This window comes from Myxocyprinus asiaticus, chromosome 15 (assembly GCF_019703515.2).
Source record: "Myxocyprinus asiaticus isolate MX2 ecotype Aquarium Trade chromosome 15, UBuf_Myxa_2, whole genome shotgun sequence".
Taxonomy (NCBI): domain Eukaryota; kingdom Metazoa; phylum Chordata; class Actinopteri; order Cypriniformes; family Catostomidae; genus Myxocyprinus; species Myxocyprinus asiaticus.
The window spans coordinates 6,832,604-6,844,411 of record NC_059358.1 but is presented as its reverse complement, the minus strand read 5'-3'; the positions used below and the strand labels follow the sequence as shown (position 1 = coordinate 6,844,411).

General features: G+C 39.2%; 1 protein-coding gene across 1 annotated transcript in view; it reads right to left on the bottom strand.

Annotated features, from left to right (window-relative positions):
• Nucleotides 1-5,497: 5,497 nt before the first annotated feature.
• Nucleotides 5,498-11,808, bottom strand: part of LOC127453110 (high affinity nerve growth factor receptor-like) — a 48,524-nt gene continuing 42,213 nt past the window's right edge. Inside the window, exons 15-17 of the mRNA XM_051719221.1 lie at nucleotides 10,680-10,920; nucleotides 10,311-10,469; nucleotides 5,498-5,934 (exon numbers count right to left, since the gene is read on the bottom strand). Coding sequence (XP_051575181.1) covers nucleotides 5,749-5,934; nucleotides 10,311-10,469; nucleotides 10,680-10,920 — 586 coding nt within the window. The 3' untranslated portion in view covers nucleotides 5,498-5,748. The remainder of the gene's footprint in view (nucleotides 5,935-10,310; nucleotides 10,470-10,679; nucleotides 10,921-11,808) is intronic.

The window sequence follows — 11,808 nt, the reverse complement described above, 5'->3', positions numbered from 1 at the left end:
CAAAGATTCTTCCTGTACAGGTTTTGTTGCTGTTGCATTAAAAACCTAGGACTAGCAGGTTTTTTTTAAATAATCTCTAATATTTAACGAACGATTTGATTGACACTAAATTGTTCAGAAAGTGGAGATCTATCGTATGAAATGTCTAACATGTGTTTGTGTGACACCGCATAATAGTCAGCAATTTACATGCATGTAAAATGTGATAGTGCCTCCCGATGGCCTTTTTTTTTTTTTTTCTTTTTTTTTTCACATTTTGCACAGTCCTCTAGGGCCAACAGTCAAATATGCCCACTGCGTTTTGTTCTGATCTGCCTTTGTTAACCTTGTCTAAAAGCTTCTGAAAGTTGATTGGTTGATGGCAGCCATGTTTTTTGAGATATACAACTGTCCTTGTAGACCTTGATGGCACCTTGGTCAAAAACATTGCATGTAAAATTAAATTTCGATCGGACGATTAATCGATTAATTTTTATAGCGCCAACAAATGGCCGAGATGTGCAATTTTTTTCATGTGTCCTCAGAATGACACCATACATAAGCTTCCTGAAGTTTGTGAAAATACCTCATACCGTTCAAGAGTTGTAGGCATTTGCGCAAATGTGGCCATTCGTGCGTCATATGTTTTGGCGTACTTCAAACTTTTTTGATAATTATTGATATTGGGACTCCAGAGAATCTTTCTACACTGGTTTGGTTCCGATCGGTCAAACAGCCTAGGACTAGTTCGCAAAAGAAGGTTTTGCGAAAAATCGCAAATTGCGAAAAAATATCATGAAAGAAATGAAATCGGAGATAGCCATTTTGTTCGTCCAGCTATATAAGGCACTTGAGTGCAAGGCATAAGGTGCTTGAACCCCTAATAATGTTTAAAAATAATTTTAAATGATAACAACGCAAAATATTGTATCATAGACAGACCTTTGGCTTTTAGTGTTTTACTTGGTGCGTGAGCACTTAACGGAATGAGTGTGTTCATTTCAACCCACAGTCAGAAACTGCAAAAAATGTATGGCCCATGAATAATTTTGTAAATACTCGAATGGCCCTTAATGAAAACAAGGTTCCCCACCCTTGCTTTAAAAGGTGCTGTAAGTGATGCTAGCCATTGTGGAACTTTCAACAGACTTCCACTTCCCGAACTTCCACAAGACACACCTCTTTTTCTAAGACCCCGCCCTCCAGTGCATGCAGAGGAGAGCATCTTAAAGTGACAGGTAAGTAGTGAAAATTAATTAAACATGCCACCTTAACTGAACATATAACGGTAACAAAACAGCGTTATTATCACACGACAAACTGACACCTGTCAAACCGATATTTGCATTTATGGGCTGCCGTCTGAACGCACAGAATGATTGACAGGCAGGAAGCGCCTCAAAGTCTTCTGATTGGTTAAACAAAGAATCTGCACGCGTTGACTTTCCAGCCCGCTGTTTACAAGCCAGCGCTGTCACAGGGACAGGTGAGGTATTTCATTGCATCTATTTCAGTGATATCTGACAAATAAAAGGGACATTTTTGGGTGCAATTTTATACACAAATCGCTTACAGCACCTTTAAATTTGGACTTAGAAAAAATATGTGCGCTATGGTATGTAATCTCAGAAAATATTAATTGTGCATCACACTCGTCACTTTAGTATCTGAATATGGCGACTACAATTGCCTGGAAAAAGAGTGAAATTGAATTGTGGTCCAGACACAGTGACCGGAGAGAATTGAGTTTAGACACCACAGAGGCAGCAATAGCATTAAAGAATGCATTACAGTTCTCTAGAGTTTCTATGCTGATATTTCAGGCAAAATAAATGTGTAGTCTGTTGGTCCTGTGCATATGATTTGGATTCGTTTTACAATAATCTCCCCCTCAATTCAGATATACTGTGTGTTTGATAAACATTGGTTTCCTTATCAGAGGAATATTAAATTAAAATACCCAGATGTTTGTTCTGTACTATTCCTATTAAAGCTTTAAAAGGATAGTTCACCCAAAAATGAAAATTCTGTCATCATTTTCTCGCCCTCATGTAGTTCCAAACTTGTATGACTTTTATTTTCTCTGTGAAACACAGCTTTTTTTATAATGCGAATGAGGTGGTCGAGCTCAAAAAATTACAAAAAAGCATGATATAAATATCATAAAAGTTCTCCATATTACTCATGCACATCCAAGTCTTTAAAGCCATTCATGAGATTTATGTGTGGACTGAAATTTAAAGTGCCATTTGTAACTGAACACGAGCGCAAATACGATTTTAGAGCTGCAGCAGAGGGGAAGATTTTCAGTGAATAACAAATTAAATTTCAGACTTTTCCCCATATGAAGCTATCGTACATCTTCAGAATTTTTGGAATATAATGCACACCTACTGTAGATCAGTAATTAAAGAGGGCTTGGGGCAAAAATCCACCAAAAATGCCCTGAAATCCAAAATGTGGGGGAAAACAAATGCCCTTGTAATATAATATCTGATATAGATCTGAATATTAAAATTTTGCCCTGTAATGTAAAAGTTAATTTCTGATCTTTTTTGGACAGGCCCAGTCCCCATTTCTTTTCAGTATATGGAGCACCCTGGACAGTGACATGAGGGTGAGTAAATGATGACAGAATTTTCATTTTTGGGTGTACCGTTCCTTTAACTCTCATGAGTGGAGATTAAACAGCTGATTTGTTGTCATATATGACAGATGCCACATTTTAATTTACTGGCTGAGACTTCATAAAACAATGGATTTCTTTTTCTCTTACTATGGACAGTATGTTGCTGTAATGTGAAGAATGATGTTGTGGTTTCATCTTCACCTCCATCTGTCACTTTCCCCACCATCTCTTGTGTCCATCTGTTGGTCTCTGTACAGATCCCCTTTATCTCTTCTCACCTCTAATAGTGCAAATAATATTTCAGTGTTTTCCTGTTTTTATTTTACATTTAAAACATTTAATTGTTGTTGATTAAGGCTATGGAATCCCTTCCAACCTTCTCTGTTATTTTAATTCATTTAATTTGTGTGTTTGTGTTTATATTGTGTAAGTTATACTATATAGCTATACTTAGTGGACACAATTGTCCTGAGATGTTAGCTACGTTTAAAATAAAACTTCCTTTGGGGAGGCCTTCAATGTAAAAATGATTCATAAATCAAGAAAATAATGTTATTTTTGTATTAAAAAAAAATCTGAAACATTTTCTTTAAAGGAATTGTTCACCCAAAAATAAAGATTTCCTTGTACCTTGTGTGAAAGAGCTTGGACATTCTGCTAAACTTCTCCTTTGGTTTTCCACTGAAGAAAGAAAGTCATATGGGTTTGGAACGACATGTGGGTGAGTTAATAAATGATGACAGAATTGTAATTTCTGGGTAAACTACTCTTTTATGGGGTAGGGTTAGTTTGAAGTTATTATGCAGTAATTAGCTCTCTATGAAAATGAAAGTGTATGGTATGTTGTAGATGCTGTTTACATTCAGTATTGACTTCAGAACTTCAGGTTTGCATTTTGCTGTGTTTTGTGAGTGCTTTGTTTGAATACAATAGTGCAGGGATAATCTGGGATGAACAGTATTCTAAAAGCTGCAAATCAAAAGATTGAATAAAATCAGGTTTAATACAGATTTTGTACATTGTTCATCAACAACAAAAAACAATATGTTACATTTATTTGTACAGTGATACAAATTATACTGTAGCTTTCAGGAACTGTTGGTTTGTGGCAGTTATTGATGTATAAATGTTAAACGAATGTTTCTCTCTTATTCCCTTCTTTGAAAATGTATTGTTTAAATTTACGATTCCCAGATGTTAACCAGTTGTTAATGACATTGGGAGGCATACAAGATTTATAAAAAAGAAATCATATCTAGTCTTTAGACCATTAGATAAAGTTAGAGTTGAAAAACATTAATAAAAACACAAAATGAATGAGAGAACATGATGCAATTCAGTTGCTAGCTTATGTACAGGAGGCACAACCAGTACGTAAAAAATGACGCACCCATTAATGAAAGAATGAAATAATATAGGGCGACATTTGCAGCTTAACATGCTTTATGATAAATACGTAAATGATTGATTGACACCACCTCTGTCCTTACACCAGTATCATGCTAAAATTCTGGCCATTTTCGGAATAGCAGACTAGCATACTGCTTGTAGTTTTTCTGTATGCATGGAATACCCTACAACATGACCTATGTAGTATTTAACGTTTAGAAACATTTACAGTACCATTGCATAAAACATAATTTCACATTCTATTTAAAAAAAATACTAGCCAGTACAGTGTATACTGTGCAGTATACAGTATGCTAGTATTCCATTCCAATCCAAACACAGCCCATGTGTCTCCAATGTTGCTTTGTTGCTGACCTTGTCCAAGCTTTTGATACGGCAAATAAAGCAAGTAATAGGAATAGGAAGTTGTTGTTAAACATCGAAAGATGCACAATACATGCATGTTTAGATCACGCATAAGAGGTTGATGTGCTATATTCATAATTACAAGATACTGTGAAAAGAATTGCAGTCAACTTGGCACAGCGTTTAAATCAAAGCAACTTCAAAGTCTTTGCTCAAAGATAAATTATTTAGAAACTGCACATAATAGGTTAAAGGTGAGGGGGCCTGGGTAGCTCAGCAAGTAAAGACACTGACTACCACACCTGGAGTTGCAAGTTCGAATCCAGGGCGTGCTGAGTGAATCCAGTCAGGCTTCCTAAGCAACCAATTGGCCCGGTTGCTGGGGTGGGTAGAGTCACGTTGGGTTAACCTCCTCGTGGTCGCTATAATGTGGTTCTCGCTCTCAGTGGGGCGCGTGGTGAGCTGTGCGTGGATGCTGCGGAGAATAGCGTGAAGCCTCCACACGCACTAGGTCTCCACGGTAACGCGTTCAACAAGCCACGTGATAAGATGTGCGGATTGATGGAGATTCGTCCACCGCAACCCGGATTGAGGCGAGTCATTACGCCACCACGAGGACTTAGAGCGCATTGGGGATTGGGCATTCCAAATTGGGGAGAAAAGGGAAGAAAAGAAAAAAAAAAAGAGGTGACGTGTGCAATTTCTGTGTCATTAGTGTCACCAAACAGAGTTGCAAAAATAACTGTTTTCAGATAGGTTGTCTGCCATTGGTCAGACAACACCTATAGTCCCACCCAAAACTCACGGCACTGGCTGAGCCAATGATGTTGTATTGGGATGCTCAAACAAACAGAGCAATGTTTTGAAAGTGCCACAAAGCTACAATGTTTATGCTTTTTGGAGGAATCAACCTACAATGGCTTACTTATAGTTGTCTCTGCGTATTACAGTGGGATGCAAGAAAGTAGGCTATTTTAACATCTGAAAAATTACGCACATCACCTTTAATGATCTTTAATTATAATACAGGAAGACCCCGACATCAGTATCCTCATATAGAAATAGTGTCTCTGTAGTAAGGAGTCATCGCCAATGTCCACTAATGCAAGTTATCGCTCAAGTTTGTTTCTCTTATATCCTATTTTTCAGATTTGAACACTTGGATCTTATGCTTTCATTTTAGTGCTCAATATGAAAGCGGGCTGAACAACAAGCAGCAGTGGATTATACATACACATCAACAAACATGGGAAACGTTCATACAACACATCTGATTATGAGACACAGGTCCTTGAATTCCATCCATTCAAACCCACCATTGATTTCCTCCTCAGCCCAAACCTGCTGGCAGAAGCGAGTCTTTCCTTGCTCGTCCCTGCACGTCTCTACTCTAGAATGTCCAGATAGATGGGTGGGTTCTTTACAAGGGCTACGAGCCTGTTGTAGATGTCCTTGATGAAGAGCCTCTGCTGCGGTTCTCTCTGCCAGCAGCCCTGCATGAGCATGTGCACTTCTTTCGGGCAGGTACGTGGCCGTTCGAGCTCTCGCCCCTGTGTGATGCATTCGATTGCCTGGAAAGAGTGTAAATACTGTATTTTGTATTTCCAGTGAAACAAGTGAAAAAAGTATGAATAGGAATACGAGTTTGTAAATTTCTTTGAATGTCAATTTACAATTTGTCTGCAACTTAGTACATGCATTTATTGAACAAGTTCTTAGATTCAAATCAAGCTCAAATACAAGCTGTTGAGTCCATAACTCTTTAACTCCATAAAAAAAAGATAATTAAAAAATAAATAAAAACCAGAGTAATAGTATGTTGCAGTATGTGCAATTTCTTTGGACCTTGATTTTAATTCATGTCATTCTTAACAAGAAAAACCAACTTAAAGTTACACTACATCTAATTTGCTATATCTAGTATACATTTTATACATCTGAAGAAATTGTCAGTGGTGCTTGCGTGTGCAAAACTTGCTGCACTGACGCCAAGGTGTGTACTAGTGCATTCTGGTTGGTTGCTAGGGTGTTGCCAGTACATTCTGGCTGGTTGCTAGGATGTTGCTGGTGTGTTATGGGTGGTTGCTAGGGTGTTCGTAGTATGTCCTGTGTGGTTGCTAGTGTGTTCAGGTTGGTTGCTAAGGTTTTGCTTGTGTGATCTGGGTGGTTGCTAGGGTGTTGCTAGTATGTTGTGTGTGGTTGCTAGTGTATTCTGTGTTGTTGCTAGGTTTGTTGCTAGTGTGTTCTGGTTGGTTACTAAGGTGTTGTTGTTGTGCTCAGGGTGATTTTTAGGGTGTTGCTAGTGTGTTCTGTGTGGATCTAGTGTGTTCTGTGTGGTTGCTAGGGTGTTGATAGTGTGTTTTGGGTGGTTGTTGGGGTGTTACTAGCGTGTTCTGGGTGGTTGGTGCTAGAGTGTTTCTAGTGTGTACTGGGTGGTTGCTAGGGTGTTGCTTGTGTGTTCTGGGTGGTGTTACTGTGTTCTGTGTGGTTGCTAGGGTGTTGCTATTGTGCTTTAGGTTTTACTAGTGTGTTCTGGGTGGTTACTATAGTGTTGCTAGTGTGTTCTGGGTGGTTGATAGGGTGTTGCTTGTGTGTTCTTGCTGGTTACTTGGGTTGCCTGTGTTGTTGCTTGGTTTGTTGCTAGTGTGCTCTGGTTGGTTGCTGGGGTGTTGCTAGTGTGTTCTGGGTGGTTGCTGCTAGAGTGTTTCTAGTGTATTCTGGTTGGTTGCTGCTAGAGCAGTGATTCTCAACCAGGGGGCCGGGACCCACAAGGGGGCCTCAGCACACTTCCAAGGGGGCCTCAAGATGACTTAAAATTAATTAAAATAATCCAACTTAATGAAAATGCTAACAATACTTTAACATGTATGCCCACAAATTATAAACAGACTCTTTCTGAAAATTCTAGAATCAAATATGATCCATGATTAATTATTTTAATCAGACACATCTAGTTTCGGGCGAGGGGGCCTTCAAATATTTTCTAGGGCCTTGGAGTCAAAAAGGTTGAGAACCGCTGTGCTAGAGTATTTCAAGTGTGTTCTGTGTTGTTGCTAGGCTTGTTGCTAGTGTGCTCTGGTTAGTTGCTGGTGTGTTGCTAGTGTGTTCAGGGTGGTTTTTGCTAGAGTGTTTCTAGTGTGTTCTGGGTGTTGCTCGTGTGTTTTGGGTGGTTGCTATTGTGTTCTGGGTGGTTGCCAGGGTGTTGCTTGCATGTTCTGGGTGTTGTTAGAGTGTTCTGTGTGGTTACTAGGGTGTTGCTATTGTGTTTTAGGTTTTACTAGTGTGTTCTGGGTGGTTGCTAGTGTGTTGTGTGTTCTGGATGGTTGCTAGAGTGTTGATAGTGTGTTCTGTGTGGTTGCTAGGTTTTGCTATTGTGATTTGGGTATTTCTAGTGTGTTCTGGGTAATTGCTGGAGTGTTGCTTATGTGTTCTGTGTAGTTGCTAGGGTGCTGCTAGTGTGTTCTGGGTGGTCGCTAGGTTGTTGCTAGTGTGCTCTGGGTGTTACTAGCATTTTCTGTGTGGTTGGCAGGGTGTTGCTATTGTGTTTTTTTTTAGGTTTTACTAGTGTGTTCTGTGTGGTTGCTAGGGTGTTGCTATTGAGTTTTTTTAAGTTTTACTTGTGTGTTCTGAGTGGTTACTAGAGTACTGCTAGTGTGTTCTGTGTGGTTGCTAGGGTGTTGCTAGTGTGTTCTGGTGGTTGCTAGTGTGTTGCTGGTGTGTTCTGGTTGGTTAATAGGGTGCTGCTAGTGTGTTCTGGGTGGTTGCTAGGGTGTTGCTAGTGTGTTCTGGGTGGTTTCTAGGTTGTTGCTGTTGTGTTCTGGGTGGTTGCTAGTGTGCTGCGGGCAGGGTTGGGGAGTAACGGAATACATGTAATGGAATTACGTATTTAAAATACAAAACATAAGTAACTGTATTCCACTACAGTTACAATTTAAATAATTGCTAATTAGAATACAGTTACATTCAAAAAGTATTTTGATTACTGAAGAGATTACTTTGCATTTTATTGTCATTTGTTTCATTTAATATTTAGTCCTTTCAGATGGAAAACATTTATACATATAAATGATGCGATCCAAAATGCATTTGAACAGCGGTGAAACACTTTCTTATGATGCGTTATATTCATATGAAGTTTGAAGTTTGGAGCAGAAGAAATAGAAATAAACTTTAATAAGAAATACATTTTAAAAACAACACTGCATAAGATATTTAGGTTTTTCAGAGAATGTATTTTTTACATGTTTATTTTATCTTACTGTACTGGCAGAATGTTTATAGTCAAAACAAGTGAAAACATCTACCAGTGCTGAAGAAGTAATCCAAAGTATTTAGAATACGTTACTGACCTTGAGTAATCTGACGGAATATGTTACAAATTACATTTTACAGCATGTATTCAGTAATCTGTAGTGGAATACATTTCAAAAGTAACCCTCCCAACCCTGGCTGCGGGTTCCTGCTAGAGTGTTTCTAGTGTGTTCTGGGTGGTTGCTAGTGTGTTCTGGGTGGTTGCTAGTGTGTTCTTGTTGGTTGCTAGGATGTTTCTAGTCTGTTCTGGGAGTTGTTAGTGTTTTCTAGGTGGTTGCTAGGGTGTTCTGGGTGGTTGCTTACTGATCCAAGTCATAAGAGCCCACCCCCAAATCTCTGTGATATTCTGGTCTGTGTGATGATATGGTTTGGGTCCCTCCTTTAATGTAAGTTTATGGAATATTTTCACCCATTTTAACATTTGCCAGATGATAATTATACATCCGATCACATAGAAATGTGATAGCACACCTCTCCTCAACAAGCCACGTGATTTGATATGTCTGTCATATCTGTAGTGCAAACAGTGTAGGACAAGTCACAGTTTTCTTTCAAATCTCAAACCCTAAAAAATCAATGCTAGCCTATTAAAAGTATGAGCATTATTAATTGTGTTGTTTGCTTTAGAAAGCACCACTAATTAGGGTCCAAGAAACATTTTGCTGAGCAAATGTGTGTACTCAAGAAAAATTTGATTCTTCGTGATATGACCCCCTTCATGGTTGCTATTTAAAACGGCAGTGACATCGAGCCCTTATAGCATTGCCTCATAATCAAATGAGGTAAAAAACAATTTTTTTAACAATGGTCAACACCACACAACATCATAGTGAAACAGGCTTTCAGTCACTGCAATGAATTAACAAAAATTCCCATTGACCCCTCCGAAAGTCTCTCGTTGCAGATGGAAAAGTCAAGAACGATCCATCTCTGCCCCCTACAATTAGACTCTCAATAATTAGCTGTGTCCATCATTGGCTCGGGAAGGATTAGCTTAACAATGTTAAACAACGTCGACCCAAGTCGAAGATGAGGTTTAATTGGATTAAAATCGAGTTGGCGGAAAAGTGATCCACCTCTCTCTTGAAAGAAGAGAGGCCTCTCCAGCGTAATAGTGCAGTTGTGGTCACACCAGCGTCCACTTTTTGGTGCCTGATCTGTGAGGTCTGGATCACTCTGGTACCTAAAAATCTATTGATCTTCTCATTCATAAGTGCTTAAGAGCACAGTCTCATCCAGCCCAAAATGGATATTTACATCACAATGAGAGTTGCAATAGCTTTGTCTGTTTGCTTTAGCTCACTGGCCAGCATAGTACACAATTATTGTGAATCATTTAGATGCCATCAGAAAGCCTAAATGAAAATTCTTCATTTCATTTATGCAGTTCTTGTTTTCATCCAAAGCTACTTACAATGAATTGAAGGCATACACTTTCAGTATGTGTGATTCCTGCAGAACTCCTTTTGTGTTCCACAAAAGAAAGAAAGTCATACAGGTTTGGAGCAACATTAGGTGAACTATTCCTTTATATGCTGTTCTTTTGGTTGCATTGTTTTAAACACTCCAAATGAATGAGTTTGAAATTTGAAGAAGCACTGGACATTTGATTACAAAACCAAATTTAGTACTGTACCTCACTGTTGGATAGCTGATACCACGGTTGTTTCCCATAGGTGAAGATCTCCCAGAGGACTACTCCAAAGCTCCAGATGTCACTTTCTGTGGTGAACTTCCTGTACATGATACTTTCTGGTGGCATCCAGCGAATTGGTAGCATTGTCCTTCCACCAACCTAACAGTGTCCAAGACAACAAATGACATCCATTTGGAAGTTGCATTGGATAAAAGTGGCTGCTAAATGAATAAATGTAAACATCCAAATATCTCTGCTGGAGGGCCAGTAGACTGAGTAAATGAGGGTGAGTAAATGATGACAGAATTTTCAAACAATTTTCAAATGAACTTTCTTTAAATGAAATGTGACACAGATGTGCTCTTTCACCCTGTAGTAGTCAGTGCTGTAAATGTCTCTTGACATGCCAAAGTCTCCAATCTTCACCACCAGTCCTTCTCCAACTAAACAGTTCCTGGTAGCCAGGTCTCTGTGCACAAAGTGCAGAGAAGCGAGATACACCATGCCAGAAGCTATCTGAGCTGCGATTTGGAGCATCTGAGGAAGAGTCAGCTGACCTACTGGAGGAACTTTCACTTCATCCAAGATACAGGCATCTGGACCATGAGCCCTGAACACAAGAGATGCACAAAATAACAGCTGTTTAAAGCCATTGAGCAGAGGAAAGAGACTTTGGGTATGTTCCGAACAGCATTCTACCAACCATACTACTACCACTACTACAGGTGCATCTCAATAAATTAGAATGTCGTGGAAAAGTTCATTTATTTCAGTAATTCAACTCAAATTGTGAAACTCGTGTATTAAATAAATTCAATGCACACAGACTGAAGTAGTTTAAGTCTTTGGTTCTTTTAATTGTGATGATTTTGCTCACATTTAACAAAAACCCACCAATTCACTATCTCAAAAAATTAGAATACATCATAAGACCAATAAAAAAAACGTTTTTAGTGAATTGTTGGCCTTCTGGAAAGTATGTTCATTTACTGTATATGTACTCAATACTTGGTAGGGGCTCCTTTTGCTTTAATTACTGCCTCAATTCGGCGTGGCATGGAGGTGATCAGTTTGTGGCACTGCTGAGGTGGTATGGAAGCCCAGGTTTCTTTGACAGTGGCCTTCAGCTCATCTGCATTTTTTGGTCTCTTGTTTCTCATTTTCCTCTTGACAATACCCCATAGATTCTCTATGGGGTTCAGGTCTGGTGAGTTTGCTGGCCAGTCAAGCACACCAACACCATGGTCATTTAACCAACTTTTGGTGCTTTTGGCAGTGTGGGCAGGTGCCAAATCCTGCTGGAAAATGAAATCAGCATCTTTAAAAAGCTGGTCAGCAGAAGGAAGCCTGAAGTGCTCCAAAATTTCTTGGTAAACGGGTGCAGTGACTTTGGTTTTCAAAAAACACAATGGACCAACACCAGCAGATGACATTGCACCCCAAATCATCACAGCCTGTGGAAACTTAACACTGGACTTCAAGCAACTTGGGCTATGAG